Source organism: Quercus robur, chromosome 5, assembly GCF_932294415.1.
Source record: "Quercus robur chromosome 5, dhQueRobu3.1, whole genome shotgun sequence".
NCBI classification, from domain to species: Eukaryota; Viridiplantae; Streptophyta; class Magnoliopsida; order Fagales; family Fagaceae; genus Quercus; species Quercus robur.
Window position 1 is genome coordinate 45,064,561 of NC_065538.1, and position 19,879 is coordinate 45,084,439.

Consider the following 19,879-nt stretch of genomic DNA (forward strand, 5'->3'; position numbering starts at 1 on the left):
AATATATTTGAAAAATATAGATGTAGTTGATTAATAAAATATTTAGTGTTTAAGTATTGAGACACATTGGCCTTAATTTTCCCCCCCTCCCTTTCTCTTCTCTCTATCCTTTATCTCTTTCTTGTGGTATTGTTCATAGATAATGTTCATACAGCCCTTGAACACTAAATTTCTCGATTCTCCTTCTTTCTTAGAACCCCAAGTCAAGTCCTTCCTCTTATTGATCAAAAATTTGAAAACCCCATGTTCCTCTCTATCAAATAGCCATAAAATATATATATAAAAATAAATAAATTAAAAAAAAAAATCTTCAAACCCTAGCAAATTTTGAGCCCTAACCCTTTTTTTTTTTTTACAATTCTAAACCCTAGATCCACAAAACATCCTAAACCTTAAACACCTCAAATTCTCCAAATTTGATAGCCTTCTTGAGGTGGAAGAAAGTGTACAACACACCTATTTTCTTTAATGGCTTGGAATTTGGTGAAACAATAATTATGGTTTCCATAATATTATATTATGATTTATTTATTGCCAATAATTGACACCTAGTTGACAGCAAGTGATTAATTTTTTACTTTTAATTGGCTAGTATCCACAAACTCTTTCAAGATAAGCATCAGATTCTTAAAAATTGATTTGCAATTGATCTAATAGTTAAAAAAATAGCATTAAATGCTAATTGACTTACAACTCATTTACTTAATTAATAGCAATTTTGTTTCTTTCTCCTTATTTATTATTTAAAACCTTTTACATATACTCCTTTTTTTGCCAATGACTTTACAAATATATTTGCAATACTTTTTTTTTTTTTTTTTGGTTGAGTTTGTACTACTCCATACTCTTAGAGAAATGATATGTCTACAATATTTTTACAACAAATCATAAGTGGCAGGTTGTTACTGGTTGTTATTGTTAGGGCAAAAAAGTAATATTAGTGTTAATTTCAAATTTGAACTAATAACAACTAACTATCTGTGATTTGTTGTAAAAATTTTGTAGATGTAGAATCTCTCATACTCTTATAGTCTTATCAATTGTAAATATATATCTTGTCCCCTTAAAAATAAATAAATGGCTAAGTGTTGTTTAATGAGGTTTTAAATAATAAGTTTCTCAAATAATAATTAACACATATACTTTGCAATTCTCTCTTCTTCTTTTTTGGGTGTGCCTGAGTCTGTAATACTCATGTCATTTTCTTTTCTTCTTTAAGCCGGTAATACTCTATTAATTGTGAATATTTTCTTTGCCTTCTTAAAATAAAATAAAAAAATAAAATTGCTGGGTAATATAATTGTAAGCATATATCCACGAAGAAATCTTTTTATTAATTAATTTTGGCTTTTCAAAGCTCAAACGGACGAAACATTGGCCGTGTCTACCATGCACAACTTTTAAAAATTGGCAACATGCCAACACATGATATATGTACATTTGCATGATATTTATATTATTCAACTTTCTTAATCCAATAAGACATCCTAACATGTCCAATTTTTATAATAATAATAAGAAGAAGAAGAATCATCCTTGCTTAGCCACCAAGTTTTTATCTAACCTCATAAAAGTAAACCCATTAGAATATTATCATAAGATTTTTCTTGAGGATGACAAAATTAAGAAACAAGTTTGGAAGAAGAAATTAAAATAATTGAAGGCCCACAAATGGCAATTAATATCATATTTGCTCTCACTTGTTTGTATATCATCTATGTGATAAGACTATAAGAGTATGACCGGCTTAAAGTTAGACCCTTTTGGATATACACTACTGTAAGTTTTAAAAAAAAACATTTCTCCCCTCTGCCTGTGTGTGTATGTTAAAAAATACTTAGTATTCTCAAAAGAAAAAATAGTGGGTTAATCCCACATTAGAAAATGAGTATGAGTTAAAGAGGTTTAAAGCCTGTACTGTGTATCCAAGAATTAGACCCTTTTGGATATACACCATTGTAAATTTCTTCAAAAAACTTTCTCTCCTCTTCCTGTGTGTGTGTGTTGAAAAATACTTAGTATTCTATAAAAAAAAATTAAAAAAAAAGTATGACCGGCTTAAAAGAAGAAAAAAAAAAAAAGAGTAGTATGAACTCAACCAAAAAAAAAAGTATTGCAAATATATTTGTAAAGTCATTGGCAAAAAAAGGAATTTATGTAAAAGGTTTTAAATAATAAATAAGGAGAGAGAAATAAAATTTCTATTAATTAAGTGAATAAGGTATAAGTCAATTAGCATTTAATACTATTTTTTTAACCATTAAATCAATTACAAATCTACGGTTACTACCGCACATCCTTGATGCGATGGTCACTCCACAGGTATAAGTACTTATGGGGTGTGGAGGGTAAGGGCCGGGGTTCAAGTCTCCAAGAGAGAGCTTCACACACATATACACTCTAGATTAGGCTAAAGTAGAATTCTATCTTGTATTAAAAAAAAAATTACAAATTTACGGTCTACAAATAGTGTAACTCTTGTCAAGTTACACCAGGTCTAACTTGAACTTATCTCTCTCTCTCTCTCTCTCTATATATATATATATGAACTTGACTTTGATTTATGTGATTCCAAATGAACTTCTTAATAACCTGGACTAAGTTCTTCATAAGTAGGCTGAATCCTCATTAAAAAGAAGGTAATTAAGGCTGTGTTTGGTTCCCGTAAAATATTTTCAAGTGTTTGGTTGCATTACGAAAATTGTTGTAGAAAATATTTTCATGTGTTTGGTTCTATTTTGAAAATGCTATTTTCTTACAAATTTTTCACATTTTCTCAGCATCCAAACAAATTTTATTACAGAAAATTTCAAAATCACAGCCAAATCCCAATCCACAGAACAAATCACAGCCAAATACCCATCACTTGCAACCACCAACAACAACCCACAACCACCGAAATTTATACCCACCACCGAAACAACACCACACACCACTGAAACTCCAATTGAACCCACGGCAGCAAACTTCGGCAATCAAAAGCCACAACCAACGACAAGCAAGCAATACCCACCACCACAAAATAGGAAAACCACCAAAACACCACCACTCACACCACCACAACAACAACAAAAATCAAAATCACAGAGAGAGAGAGATTGGTTCATGGGTTTCCGGCGAAGTCGAAGGCTCTGGGTCGCTGGCGAAGTCGAAGGCTCGTGGGTCGAAGATCGGTGGGTCGAAGGCTCTGGGTTCGTGGCGTGATCTAGGCTCTGGGTTTTCCGGCGAAGTCGAAGATTGGTTCGTGGGTTCGTGGTGCGAAATCTCTGGGTCGCCGGCTAAGTCGAAGGCTCGTGGGTCGCCAGCGATGGGCTCTCTCTCTCTCTCTCTGTTTTCCGGAAAATGATATTTGAAGGTAAAATAAAAACGGAAATCATTTTACACCCAACACTAAGGTCAACTGAAAAGCATTTCTGGAAGAGCCTATTTTCAAAGCCAACCAAACAGCCTATTTTACGGAAAATGATTTCCTGAAACCATTTACACCCAAAACAAACGGACCCTAAGATAAGGATAGGGCTGAGTAAACGAAGGTTAATCGGCAATGAGTTTTCATTAACAGAAGCCGATTGACGAACTGAATTTGGAGAAATATTAGGTCCCTTTTTTCTGGCTTTCATGGCTTTTGTTTTATCTCTATTGTACAGAGTTGGGTGGAGCCACTTTTCTAGTTTTCTTTGCGAATTCGATAACCAAGTACTGTTTTGCGACAAATGATGAGATCAATTTTTGATGTCTTCTCTTGCTTTCCCCCTCATTTTTGGTTACTTCTCCATTAATTGCTTATTCTTTTAGTCATACACTCATACATTCTCTATTTAATCAATAGGCTTGCTTATCCATCAGTCTCAGTTTTTTTAATAACTTCATTGTCCATAGTGATACAAGCAAAATACTAATGCATTTAAATAAGATAGAGTGATACAAGCAAAATATTAATGCATTTAAATAAGATAGAGTGATACAAGCAAAATATTAATGCATTTTTAAATAAGAGGGAGATTTCTTTTTTATATAATTCAATTGTCAAAATAATAGAATATTGGAAAAATACACAAAATCCCAAATATGTGAGAGGTGAAAACAAATTGAAAAATAACACAACACACAAGGCAAACATATGACACAAGAAATTATGTGGTTCAGCCATTTGTTTGCGATCATAAAGTTGCAGTGATTTTAAAAATACAAGATGTGGTACTATAGTCTTTCCCTCTCAAACAATAGGATCAACCATAATCTAAAATAACTGTATATATATTCCACACAAAGAATTCACAATAGGCTAAAAATATTTCCCAGGGGCTCAGTATGATGACTTACAATTAATCTAAACCTATCCCTAAGTATTTAGAGCATATTATCACACAAAGGGGCGGAGCCGGCCGCGCCGGGGGGGGGGGGGGGTGTTGAAATGGCCCCTGACTCCTCTAAAATGCCCTGATACCTACTATATGATGTGTATTTTTTTGAAACTTAAATGATGTGTATTTAAGTAGAAAAGGCACTCCTACTATTATACAACAGCCCTGACACCGAAAAGAAAAAAAAAAATCTCCTCAATTCTCTCACTTTCACCTATTTTACTATTCTTAAATAGTATTTATTTCCAATAGTCTTGATCTTGTCCCATCCATTCTAATATTTACCTATTTTACTATTCTTAAATAGTATTTATTTCAACTAGTCTTTGATCTTGTCACATCCATTCTATTATTACAGTACTTTTCTTCCTTGTTCTAATTTTTCTTTACTTTTCTTATTATAATTATAATGCTATACACATAATATTTTTTATAATAAATTTTACAATTATAAAAATAATTAATTATAAAGGATAAACAACTTACGTTAATCAACCCACTACCTTATTTCCTTTACAAGTCATAGTCCACCGTGACTCCTCTAAAAAATGCATTGATACCTACCATATGATGTATATTTAAGTAGAAAAAGCACTCCTACTATTATAAAACAGCCTGACACCAAAAAGAAAGAAAAGAAAAAAAAGCTACTCAATTATCTAACACAATCACACTTTCACCTATTTTACTATTCTTAAGTAGTATTTATTTCCAACAGTCTTGATCTTGTCCCATCCATTCTACTATTTACCGATTTTACTATTCTTAAATAGTATTTATTTCAAATATTCTTTGATCTTGTCCCATCCATTCTACCATTCACAATACTTTTCTTCCCTGTTCTAATTTTTCTTTTCTTTTCTTATTATAATTATAATTCTATACACATAATATTTTTTACAATAAATTTTACAATTGTAAAAATAGTTAATTGTAAAGGGTGAACAACTTACATTAATAAACCCACTACTTTATTTCCTTCCCAAGTCCTAGTCCACTATTTTAACAATTATAAAATTTATTATGAAAAAATTGTTTTTGTATGACAATTCAATTAGTATGTTCTATAGTTAACTTTTGTAGATTGATTTATTTTTTTAATTTATTTTAAACAATCAAATTATGTCTAAATTATATATATTTAAATTAATTTCTCACTTTGATTGTTAGTAACTATGATTGATTATTTTTGTTTCTTTGTTTTAATAATATGAAATATATACTTGTAGTTACAATTGTCTATTTATTTTGTTTTTATTATCTATTAATATTTTTAGATTACTTTTGTTTTTAGTATTTTTTTTTTCAATCTTACCCCCTCTAAACTCAAATTTTGGCTCCACCACTGATCACGCATCTTAATTAAGCATATGATATGTGTAATTAGCTTTCTTCAACCATTAAGCATGTGCCTAATAGAAGGGGACAACACCACTGTGATAAAGACCATTATGTCATCAGAGATCAATTTGTCTAGGCTAGGACATAGGCTGTATGGTTTTGACTCTACAAACCTGCTCTTTTAGTTGTGTTAAACGAACGGCTAACTCTGCTGTGCATGCTTTAGCAAAATATGCAAGACAGGTAGATGATGAGGTTGTTTGGTTGGAAGAATCTCCACCACCCATTCTGGAAGCTTTGTATTTGGATAATGGTTATTTCTTTTTTTTTTTTCGAGAAAAAGATAATAGTTATTTCATGAATGAATGATTATGGTTTTCACTTCAAAAAAAAAAAAAAAAAAAAATCATTCGCATAAATGCTAAACAAGCCTTATTAAAACATTGCTTGTCGCCACGTCAAAATTTATGACATATTATTGGACATCTCATTTTCTGATTCATATTGGATCAATAGTTCTCTATCAAAAAAATATATTGGAACAATAGTTCTCAATTTTTATTTTTTTATTCTTGTCAAAAATCTTGTAACTCAGTGGCATTGACCAATTTTTTTATAGGAAAATCTTGGGTTTTAATTTCTATATTTATTATGAGAGAGAGAGAGAGAGAGAGATCCTTTACCTTTGGCTTTATTTGTCTTCCCCTTACATGCCATGTGAACAAAGCCAACTTGTAGTGCAAATGGGCCTACAAAAGTAAATTGCTAACAATACTAGAAACACAACTATTTTCACACCAACAATCAAAATTTTTTAATTTGTATGATTGTGAGTAGTTGATAAAAAGTGGTGAGTTGTACAAATCAATAATGAGCAGAAAGTATCCATCACTCACAATAGCACAAATCATAAAATTGTAAAATTGAGTGTGTGATTTATATCTAAATTTATTCCTGCCACTTAAATGCAAAATAAGGAACTTCTATAGACAATAGCAAAAGACAACCTCAAACATGAATGGACTTAGAGGGCATTACTTGAGGGCATTGCCAAAAATCCTTCTAGAAGATCATTACAAAGAAGTAACACCCTTGGACTTCATCATAATTTACCTAATCACTACCCAAAATATTAAATAAATGTTAGGCATCTCGAAGACTCGAACGTGATTAGACCCTAGCAAACTTAAAGGAACGCTGTTATTATCATATTAATTAATTAAATAGTAGAAGAAATAGTCTAATAACTTACATATATGGAAAAAAATGATAAAATTCAAAACCTAACCTGTCCTTGGCAAAAGCCCTCAATTCCACGTGAGATGGAATTGTATTTGATGACGAGTCTTTTTTTTCTCATGAATCATAATGTCTCTCTTTTATTCAAACCACGTGAATCCTTCTAGTCATCAATTAGGACTCTTTCTCTTTCTCCACCCAAAAAAAAAAAATCTTAGGATTCTTTGTTAAAGTTTGATTCTTCTGATTCTCAAAAAAAAAAAGAAAAAAAAAAGGGTTTGATTCTTCTATTTTTACATTTTTTTGAAAAGTCAAACATAAGGACAGACTGAAGGTAATTGTATGTGGGCCCCACTAAATGCAAAAGCAAGATTACGACCGTGATGGGCTCAGATTCAGATAACGTAATAAGTGTTTTTTTTGGGTGCAAAATTCCAAACATGTGCGTGCGTGGTCATCGCACTGGAGAAACGTCTGGAACTCGCTTACTATGGTCGAATATGCTGACGTCATCACATTACCACATTATTCTTTGCCATTGCATTGGTGGATGAATTGCGAAATTGTCCCTTCATGGGTACAGCAAAAGTTTCAATTTTTATTTTATTTTTTATTAGTCTTACAAATTCCAAAAAAATTACTTGCAAGTTAAGTTTTACCTTCAACAATTTTTTTTTTTTTTTTTTTTTCAATAACTCTAAACATTTTCAATCTCGTATATTTTTATGTAGGAGTGTACGCTATTTCATTTAGCCCATTAACATGATAAATTTGATTTAATCCAATCCAACATCTCTTGTTTTTTTTGAATTGATGGATATAATGGGTTTCAAAATTATTGAAACTTGGGTTTGGTTGGGTTTTATGATGACAATATTTTGAATTCATATAATTTAATTTAATCCTTATTATTAATTATTTGAAAAAAATTAAATTATTTTTTGAATTTTGATATTTAGTTTAAATGAAGTTAGAATATTAGACCAAATTGTATAAATTTTTATAACTTATTTGAATAATGAACTTAAATAATAAATAAAAATTTAATATTTTTATTAAGCCAAACAAAATGGTTAACCGTATCCAATATTTCGACTAGTGTAGTCCATCAATTTCAGGATTTTAGATTAGCCGAAGTCTCCCATGTGAAGCAACAAGGTAATAGGCCTACACATCTTTTGGCTAAGCATGCCAAAGAAATAGATAGCTTTGATAATCTAACCTAAATAGAAGAAAATCCATCGCTAATTGATTCCGTTATTTCTCATGATTTATGAATTTATCTTCTTCTTAATAAAGTTCCAATAGTTTTTCATTAAAAAAAAAAAAAAAAAGTTCCAAACTAATGACCCAACTTAACCAAACATGATCCTTATGGGTTGGATTGGTTTTTAATTTCATCTAGTCATTGTTTTGTATGAGAATAGCAAAATTACCCCCAATTAATAAAAAATTGTGATTTAATTTTTCAATTTTCTTTTTTGGTTAGTTTTTGTAATTATATAGCAAAATACCTTATAAATAAAATCATTTTACAAATTCCCTAATGATCATGGAGATTAAGTTGTCACATAACATGTTTTATAGTTTCAATCCTTTTATATTTCATGTGCAAAATACTTAATAATGAGTGTCAATTTTGGTAAGGATTTGAGTTATCTTCCTTATAACAAAAACTAGATGCAAATGCATGAAAGCAAGATTTCAAAAGCACAAGAAATCAAGCAAAAGAGTCCTACTCCAGATAGAAATAATTAAAATAGAGGACAAACAAAAAGAAAATTAAATCTTAGGCTCCTTTATCACCCACACAGCATGAGTCTTTGGCCGTGAAGATAAAAAGGCACGTGTCCTAATATGATTACTAAAGGACATAGAGGAATTAGAATTCCCTTGAAATTTAGTCAAAAAACTCAAAACTTTTAATAACTCACCAATAATAGGTACAGAGCCTTTAGACAAAGGATGAGACCTATTTGCCACTCGCTTATGAGGAAATAACTTGAAACAATTAGGATGAGTGTGACTGGAAGCACCACAAAGGTGACAAACATGAGTAGTTTTAGAGCTACTCGGCTTCCTAGAAGGAGATCTAACCTTAGAGGTTGATAGAAACCTTAACTTAGGACAATTAGGTCTAATATGACCAACAATATGACAATGATGACAAGTGGGGACAAATTCAGATTTTTCTTTCAACCTAGGAGGAGTTTTAGACATAGGTTTAGAAACTTCAGTGTTATCATCAGAATTTTTACCTTTGTCTATCCTAGCAAAATTATCCTTCAACTCTTCATTATTCCTTTTAAATGGAGGAATATAAAAATATTTTTTCTTTTGAGTTAGATTCAACAACAAGTTTGACACTAGTTAATTTTTCAACTTCAGTTTTAGATTCAACTAGTTGCTCTTACAAATTAACTTTTAATTTTATCCACTTGAGATGAAATTTGATTTTTAAATTCTCAGTCTAATTATTGGCTTCATCCAATTTTTCAATCAAATCATCTGTTTCAAGTTTGACCTTTTTAAATTTAGCTTTTAATTTTGTAGAACATTCAAGAGATTTCATACAAAAATTATAAAACATGCAATAGGCATCTTGAATATCATCATCATCATTCAACATAAGATCATGCAAATCAAAACAATCAAGAGTTTCATGACAACAGGGGTCAATAGATCATAAAACAATGATTAAAACCTAATCAGAGTGTGCTCGCTCTGATACCACTTGTTGGGTTAAAATGAATTAACCTCTTGCAAATTAATTAATTAATTACCCAAGTTAATTTATTAGGTTCAATTACATGCAATGATGTGGTAGTACAAACAAATCACCAACTAAACTAAATGCAGCGGAAATTAAATTTGACATAGTGATTTGTTTACGAATGAGGAAAATCATCAAGGTAAAACCCCACTGATTGATTTTAAGGTCATCACTCCCAAGAATCCACTATTATCAATCACAAGCGGTTACAAGTATAAAGAATCTTACCAAACCCTTTGGCTTATCCCGAAATACCAACCTACAGTTGAACCCTTACCCCAATACCCAATTGGACTTGTATTGTAGTGGTAATCTTTCCGCTCAATGCACGAATCCCAGTACGTGACTAACCAATGATGCACGGATCCTAGTACGTGTCTAACTCCACAGCAACCCTTTGATTGTTATAGTTGATTTGTAGCAGTTTCACATAGAAACACCAATAAAATCTTCAATGTTGGTGCAAGAGATTTTGCTTAGTTACAGAACCTAAAGGCGTATAAGAAACACAGTAAGAACTTTTTCTTCTATAGGAGAAGGCTAAGGTTTCAAAAAGAAAATCTTATGAAACTCTCTAAGGTTAGGTTTTTCTTTTTCTACTATCTCCTTTAAATATGAGCTTAAAGGGCTCTCCTATTCCAAATAGGTTTGCATAAACCTTTGGCTTTCCTAGTCCAATAAGGATTATACAAACCCAAAAACAAATAGCCTTCGTAGAATAAAACATTTCTAGCTATATTCTGAATCCCGTAGTCTCGACAGATTCGGTATGTATTGAGCTTCTGTCGAGAGCTTCCACTTTAAATCTCAATAGAAGTCCTTTCTGTCGAGATTGCTGTCGAGCTTTAATGAACAGCTTTTTCGTCACTTGTTTCTTGGTCAGATCTTCATGGCTTTAACACTTGACTTGAACACTTGTTTCTTGAAGTACTAAACCCATCCTAGATCTATCTAATTACAAGTAAAGTACATTTTGTTAAAAGATTAGCTAATAAAATTACCCCCAATTAATAAAAAATTGTGATTTAATTTTTCAATTTTCTTTTTTGGTTAGTTTTGTAATTATATAGCAAAATACCTTATAAACAAAATCCTTTTACAAATTCCCTGATGATTATAGAGATTAAGTTGTCACATAACATGTTTTACTGTTTCAATCCTTTTATATTTCATGTGCAAAATACTTAATAATGAGTGTCAATTTTGGTAAGGATTTGAGTTATCTTCCCTATAACAAAAACCAATTAATGTCTTGCTTGATGAAAAAGAGGAATCATCATGGAGCATGCCAAGTACAAAAGAGTCATTTTATATTGTAACAAGATCATATTTGTTTATTTATGTTTTTTTTTAAAATATAATGGATATACATTTATCATTCAAGAATTTGTCATTCAGTTTCTTTGATTGATTAGAGGAAATGTATCATAAACCCAAGTAGTTATTTCGTATTCCCATGACAATGCTCTTTTCTCTTATTAATAAAATTCATTATTTATGTATGAGAAGGAAACGTTGTCCTTAGACTATTGAATCATTTTTTCCCATAAACCTTGAGTAGCCTTTTAGCTCGTCTGATTTAAGGCCCAATCTTAGTTTATATATATAAATATATATATTTATATATATATATATATATATTACACTGGTCAAACGAATTTCAACTTATTTTTCAACCATAATTATGGATTTTAATAAATTAATGCAACAAAAAGTGAATTTTAATAAATTAATGCAACAAAAATTTATTGAGTAATAGTATATATGAACAAGGAGTTATACCATTTGTAACTTCGAATTCATCCCGAATCTCTCTCTCTCTCTCTCTAACTCTCTATTGTCTATATAAAGTATTAATTTATAGGCAGGGGTTGATAAAAGTCCTTTCCTTGCTATCTTTTCCTCTAATCTTATTGACCTAAATTCCTATTGGAACAAAATTAACAAGCTCAGCAAGCCAAAAAGAAAGAGCAACAAATTTTATTAACATTGTATTTGTACACGGTTGCCTAAACTTTCATTAGTTGATAATTGCCTTCTTGTGTAATTAAAGATATATTCTTTTTCATGGGTTCAGTTAACTCAACTATAAAGTTTTTTATTGTCAAATAAAAAATATAGGATTTAATTTTCACTTACACTAAAAACTAATTAGTATTTCGGTTTAATGATAAAGAGCAATCATTAGAAGCAGACGCTGTAAATTAAAACTATTTCTAAAAAAAAAAAGATATATTCTTCATATATAAAAAACAATCTTTAACTTGTCATTAGAAAAACTCAATTAATGTCATTTTTTATGATAAAGAGCAATCAAAATGGAGTGCAAAAAAAAATTGTTACTATATCGGTTGTAACAAGATCATACTTATTTATATATGTTTTAAAAAAATAGTGAATTTACATATATTGCTCAGGAATTTGTCATTCATTTATAATGCTTGATCGGAGGAAGTGTCTCATAAACTCGAGTCGTTATTCATTATTCCTGGAACAATGCACCCCTCTTAGTCTCTTACTAATTAAATTCATTATTCATGCATGAGAAGGAAACATTGCCCATGCAGTAGTATTGAATCATTTTTCCTATAAACCTTGAGTACATTGTCTACAATTAGTAGTACTATAAGCCTTCTATATTTTTCTTAAGTCTTTTAGGAATTTTATTTTTTATTTTTTTATTCAAGGACCTAATCATATTTTATAGCTTTTTATTTTACACTGGCCTAACAATTTCTAAGTTATTTTTCAGCCTTAATTAGGAATTTTAAAATATTAATTTAACAAAAAGTTATTGAGTAGTATAATATGAACAAAGAGTTAAATTGATTGTAACTTGATCTTTGATCCTGATCCCCTCTCTCTCTTTCTCTCTCTCTCTCTAGACACACACACAAGGGTTGATAAAAGAACTTTCCTTACTATCTTTTTCTCTAATCTCAATGTGTGTTTAGCAAAAATTATTTTTGCCAACTTATTTTACTATTCAGCTTATTTTTGCTATTATTTATGGGCTCCATTGCACTTTTTGATACTATTCATCAATCCTACTATACTATTTCAGCTAATTTTTACCTTTATCTACAGTACTTTCAGTAAAAAGTTTTCAATTTTAGCAAAATAATTAAATCCCAAACAGGCCCTTATTGACCTAAACTCCTATTGGAACAAGAATAACAAGCACAGCACGCCAAAAAGAAAGAAGTGAAATAAATTTTCTTTGTTGCATTGGATTTGTACAAGGTTGACTTTTATTACCTGATAATTTCCTTCTTGTGCAATCAAAGTTCGAATCTTGTGTTTTGCAGTTGTTTCCACATAAGAAATGCAAATACGCAAATACATTCTCCCATTGATCATTACTTTGACATCACCAACACGTTATATCTACAGTACTTTTAGTAAAAAGTTTTCAATTTCAGTAAAATAAGTAGATCCCAAACAGGCCCTTATTGACCTAAACTCCTATTGGAACAAGAATAACAAGCACAGCACGCCAAAAAGAAAGAAGTGAAATAAATTTTCTTTGTTGCACTGTATTTGTACAAGGTTGACTTTTATTAGCTGATAATTTCCTTCTTGTGCAATCGAAGTTCGAATCTTGTGTTTTGCAGTTGTTTCCACATAAGAAATGCAAATACGCAAATACATTCTCCCATTGATCATTACTTTGACATCACCACACGTTATATCTACTAATTCTTTTAAGGAATTGGGTTTACCTGTTTTATTTCACCTTATGTATTTGTACAGGTTTCTATTTCTAGATTCAACGGATTTTGCTGCACTAAATTTGCCACTAATATTCAACAAATGATGTAAGATGAACTTTTTCCACAACATGCTTTGTTTTGCTTTATTTTTCTTCATACTAGTGAAGCAAAATATATAAACAACGACCCAATTACCATGGCCACTCTTGGTATAATGAAGGATCAAATTCAAAAGTTCACTGCAGTAACCCGACCCTTGGAAAGATATTTGGGACATAAATATTATCCCCAAGATTAATTGGCAGAGTAACTACTATGTTTGTATCATCATAAATAAAGCACAAAATATTTTATGTTTGATTGGGTTCTTTTCATACCGAAATCTAGAAGGCAAGTGCAAATATGTAATTTGCAAGGTAATCAATGGGTGACGTTTACACTGTTGCCACCAACCAACCTGTAGAAGAAGAAAAAATGCCCCATTCCTCTCTTTGGTTCCCATCACCTTCGTATTTCCACAATATAGAATTCATTATCCCCACAATTTGCCTATCATGTTCCAAAGTTAAATACAAGTCTTCAGCGACCTAACACAATCTTCAGTCTTCAAAATCTCCACACACCAAAGAAGAAAAAAAAAAGAAAAAAAAAACCCCTCTTTAGAGTAGAAGAAAAATAAAGAGGAAGCCATGGTTTTAGCCTCCCAAAATGAGCTACCATTCAATGAGAATGACTCACAAGACATGACTTTATACCATGTTCTAAATGAAGCCAATCAAACCATGGCTCTCAACACTTCTTTTGTACCCCAAAGACACCAAATCAATACCTCAAGCAGCCTAGAACCAGCCCGGAACATTGGCAAGAAACACTATAGAGGCGTGAGGCGTAGGCCATGGGGGAAATACGCGGCGGAGATTCGTGATTCAGCACGACACGGTGCCCGTATATGGCTAGGCACATTCACAACCGCGGAAGAGGCTGCCTTGGCTTATGATAAGGCTGCTTTTAGGATGCGTGGTGCTAAGGCTCTCCTTAATTTTCCAGCTGAAGTGGTGGCTGCTTCCTCTGTTCAAAGATTTAATCCAAACTCAAGCATGGTGAGCTCAACTAGGCATGATTCAGAATCAAGTGGTAGTTCTAGCACACATTCCATTGGGAATTCAAGGTTAGAATCTGAAAGTAGCTGTAGCACAGCTGGGGAGGCCGGAGGGGTTTGACAACCTAGAAAAATAGGAGCTTGGTCAATTATTTATTATGTCTAGCATACATAGGGACATCAAATTTCATGTAATACTAGGATGTAGGTGTGTGTGTGAAGGTTTTTTCATTTTGTTTTGTCAGTGTCCTTAATTTGACGGGTCCTTGCTTGTGTATATAAAAGAGGTCTAGTTGCTCATTAAAAAAAAAAAAAAAAAACCAAAAAAAAAAAAACAAAAAAAAAGAGGTCTAGTTACGAAGTTTGTGTTGCTTATTTCCTTTGCAAATGGTGAGAAATGCTCGAATGTACCTGAAATGTACATCTCATTCATTTTAATGTAATAAGAAGGCCAGTAAGGCCACAGAAATGCAAAGTATTGAATGAAAGGGAAAAAAAATATGTTATGAAATTGAGTTAGTCTGAAACAAATATAATGTATAGATATAATCTTTGCTTTGCTTGATGAGAATCTTGAAGCCCCATCTCAACCTACTTATTTAGTATGTTTCAAGAATAATATTCCCTCTTTCATATGATAACAAATTATGCTAATTAAATTTGTGTGAGATTTATCATTTACATGAGAGAAAAGACCTTTATTTTCAAAATATAATAATTTTTCTAAAATGTTTGTGATAAAGTAATGTGGATATTTTGGGTAAAACAAGGTTTTCCAACGAAATATATTTGGTTCAAACGCTGGCTTTATTTGTGGGCATAAACAAATTATGACAACAATTTATGTTTTAATAATTAAACCACAGAACTGGTGGAATAGTTTGGCCGTTTGGTAAGAGATTTTTAGTAACATTTTTAAAATTTTCAAAAATCATTCTTTAGATTTTATGAAAATACAAATAAATGAAAAAAAATGTATAAAAATACATATTATAATATTTAAACAATAAAAATTATTGTTTAAATATTGTTACCAAATAGGGCTTGTGTCCGCAAATAAAATAGAATAGAATATTACATGCAGGTCATATCATAAGGTCACAAATCACAAGACAACTGGTGTGAAACTGTGTAATTCCCTGGACCAAACTATATGCCACATGTGTCTTGGGGCCGATGTATGAGTGTTTATTATAACTTTTGCTGCCATCGGATAAGCTTAAATATCGTAGAATTTTGTTCCTTCGTCGTAGAAGTCACAGATTGAATAGTGGGATTTTTTTTTTTTTGGAAATGAAAGATTATAATACAAGTATAAAAACAAAAACAGCTGGTCCAACACAACTAACAAATTTTAAAGTTCCTTCATATCGACACGTGATAATTACCTCGAGGAAAATTACCTCGTATGCTTGTGCAACGGTCCAAGAATTTGGTAGACTGGAAATCTGGAATACATTATAAAACCTGTTGGCCATCTAAGTAGAATCTTATTTCCCTTGCAAAAGCGAAGTCCTACCTACTTCCATGTTTGTTTGTTTTCGTTTGTTTGGTTTGTTTTTTTTTTTTTTTTTAATCAGTAAAGGGCCCCCTGAAACCGTGTTCAAATCTAAACCATTAATTTCTTTATATTTTATAATATTTTATTAACTAAAGTGTCTTATTTAGAGTCATTACTCATTAGGCAAGTCACAATTTTTCTGGTCTATATTAAAAATTTGTGGTAACATTTTTTTTATTCACTTACTCATAAATAATTAGCATATCTGGTATATATGGTAAAGGAATGTTTTTTTTTTTTTTTTTGCTAATATGGTAAAGGAATTTTTATTTTGTATAGTTGGTATAAAAAACATACTGTATTTATTAGGTTCTAAAAGTTTAGAACAATTGACAAATCATGAACATAAATTTGTCTAGATATAAATCTTTAGAGTTTATGAAGTCATATTAGACAATACTCAAAGTGCTGCAAGTCAAAATTCAAAGAACATACATGTTGCAGGTTCAAAAAGTTAAAATCAGATTGGTTCGATTGATCAGGAGAATTTTTCAATCGATCGGAAGTCACAGATTAGCAAAAATTAGCAAACATAAAAAACTCATAACTTGTTCATTTGAAGCCCAAATTGCGATCCGTTTTTTTTTTTTTTTTTTTTTTTTTTTTTTTTTTTTTTTTTTTCTAGTATTTAAAGGACATTATAAGCTAACCCTAGTTGTGGTTTTCAGAGAGAAAAGAGTGCATCGTATGCCTCCAATTTTAGATCTAGGGTTTTTGTACCCAAATCTCTCTCATATCTTCTACCAGCAATATTTCTTGAAGAAACTCAAGATCCGATGTTGTAGAAGTTGTTGCCATCACTAGTCATCAAAGGTATTAGAGATTTAAACCTTCAAGGGTGTTCTTGAAGTCACAAACTAGAGAGTTTGTGTTGCTAAACTCTTGAGTAGGATCTCAAAGTCATAAGCGTGGGAGCTTGTGTTTCAACAAATCCAAGAGAGAAGAGTCTGTGAATTCGAAGCTTGTATGTGGTCGTGTCAGTAAGATACTACTAGAGATAGCAATAGATTTAGGGTTAAATCTTATTGTAAAAACTTTAATTCTTCATTAGTGGATTTGTTTACTTTGAGGGTAGTTAGGTCAAATCCTCCTTAAGTTTTTACCTTAAAACGGTTCGTTTCATTGGTTTTCTTGGGCAATTGTATCATTGTATTCTTTATTTTTCCACAGCTATGGATGATATGATCTTTCATTGTTTAACCTAGATCTCATAATTAACCTAAGTAATTACTTGGCTAATATATTAGGTTAAACAATCTATTTAAGATGGTCTAAACAAACAAACAATCTTTCTTATATAATTACCCCCATATAAATGAGAAGTTATATATAGCCGTCACATCATATACCACCTCATGATGAAGAGTATGAAAGGCGGGAGTTATTTTCTTCCTCCATGACCTTTTTTTTTTTTTTAAGAATATTTTCTGTCCTTTATTTATTTATTTATTTTTTCTGAGTATTGGTCTCACATGCACAAACATATAAAAATTTGCATACAATGAGTGGTAACAGAATAAGCTAGGCTGTTTGATCTCTGATTTTAGGTGGCATGTATAAGATTTAACAAAACTTTTAATGGAGAAAGAGTTGTCAGTGGTATTAGATTGTATATAAATATATATGTAAGGGACCGGAGACATTTGGCTAGTACTTGAAGGTTGGATCTCTGCTTGTTAAACCAAATAGTGAAAAAGAATCTAAAATAAGATTGAACTATACAATTCAACATCTCCATCGTCGACTATAAGTTAGGGTTGTAAATGATGGCTATAAATGTCACACGATATAATATTCCGAATCAATAAATTCAATAATCAAGATTGTCTCTTTGTACCGTTTTCAAATTTGATTAGGACCCCTCACAATTTGCCAAAATTAATGTATACTACAGGTTTTGTTTACACCCAGTTGTTAACTACACCAACATGGGTGTTAACTACACCAACATGACTGTCTTTTCCTATAATATGTCGTCTACTGATCGAGCACTAATAGGACAATTGAAACTTGTTCAATGATTTCGACATGGGCATCAAGTTGGTCTCCTGATGAGACTCTCTATATTTTTAATTCCAAACTCATCTAACTTTACTATATATGCCTTAACAATCTGAAAGTCTTTCCTGACTTTATAATATTATTAGAGAGGCTACCAAATTGGTTGAGGTCCAAGAAGGATAATCACGCAAAGTGCTTTTAAAGAACCCACTTCACAAGCTCACTCCCAAAAATATTGAATCCATTGGACTCTGGATGTTTCACCAATTTGGTAAAGCTTTAAAGTTCTAGAATTGATGCGCCTTTAATCATAACGTAAATTTGTCCTCAAATTTTAATTAAAACATCACCACTGATTTCATGATGGTTGTCAATGTGGACTGTGGAGTACTATACTACTATGTTGATAATTTTATAGTTGGATAAAAAGAATTTGAACTTTGGATGTCTCCGTCAAAAATACCATGAGGTGTTAGCCAATTGAACTATAAGACTTTTAATAAATTTTCATAATTTTTCACACGTTGTCCACATTTAACATATGAAATAAGTGATCGTATGCCGACGGTCTATATTAAAGAGTGTGCTATAACTATGTCACGAATAGGGTGAGGATTATACACATCACAAATATAACAAATATTTCAACATCAGGAGAGAGTGAACCCCATAAATTACAGAATCTTCTCGTTGATTGCATCCCCTCCTTGCAAAGGGTCTCGTACATTTGTAAGCCACCAGAAGCGTGTGTTCGATGTAGGTATGGTGGGACACACTCATTAGCCTCCTACAATCAATGACAATATTTGATGATGTTGATAACTTCTTGTACATCAATTTCAACATGAAGCTTAGTTCAAGTCAAAATATTCCTTTGGGTATATGCGGATATTAAATGATACTTGCGTAGATTAAACTCTTGTCTAGCTAGATGTCAAAAGAGTGATATTAGGGATAATATCAATTGTATTACATAAATCTTAAATATTACTAATATATGCCAACTTCAAAAATAAAAAATTGACAATAACAATAATTTTGTTTATTAAGTTGTGGATGTGACATTAATCATATAATTTGTATGGATTTGTATTAAAATAGCTAGTACCTTAAGCTTTTTTTATTTGACAAATCATGTTACTACTTAGAATGATTGCAGGGTGATTCATTTAAACAACGTACAATCACTTGTGTGGATGTTTGGACACATATTAGGCATCGAGGTACATATTGAAATTCATTTTGCTTCCTAGTTGTCGTGTTGCTGCCCGCATGGACTATGACTACTCTGTAAAATCAGAAATGCTTCTCACATACTGAATTGTATGATTGTATCTTCACCTGCCTTCACACTAAAATTTATTTTAAATTCATCTCTCTTCCTGTTTATCGAGGACTGTTTATTATATTCTGCTGATATTATGAATGAGCCTAAGTACTTAAAATGCTAATGTTCGAGCAACTAACTTCACAGTTATTGCATTAATTGCCCCTCTTTCAAATTTATCTCTAATGAGTTCTTAAATAGGGAAATTAAACGCTTGGATCAAAGTCAATTGATACATATTAGCTTAAAATATTCAGTCAGGTGATGTATGTATATAAATCAATCCTTCGTATTGACCTGTTCACTCATCCACAATGCTTGTCTACGTGCAACAATGCTTTTTACTAGATGCATGGATGCCTAACTACAAATAATCCAGACCATCCAATTCCATACATATATATGGATGGTCCATATTGCAAAGAATGTCATCTAGATATGCATTTACAATCACAACACTG

At 31.3% G+C, this 19,879-nt stretch overlaps 1 protein-coding gene across 1 annotated transcript; it reads left to right on the top strand.

Annotated features, from left to right (window-relative positions):
- Nucleotides 1-13,899: 13,899 nt before the first annotated feature.
- On the top strand, nt 13,900-15,094 carry LOC126726073 (pathogenesis-related genes transcriptional activator PTI5-like). The gene has a single exon (XM_050431194.1). The coding sequence runs from the start codon at nt 14,120-14,122 to the stop codon at nt 14,648-14,650; it is 531 nt and encodes a 176-aa protein (XP_050287151.1). The 5' UTR covers nt 13,900-14,119; the 3' UTR covers nt 14,651-15,094.
- The last annotated feature ends 4,785 nt before the right edge of the window (nt 15,095-19,879 follow it).

Excerpts from the sequence above, each read along its gene's own strand:
- LOC126726073 (XM_050431194.1), top strand. The coding sequence starts at position 14,120 with ATGGTTTTAGCCTCCCAAAATGAGCTACCATTCAATGAGAATGACTCA.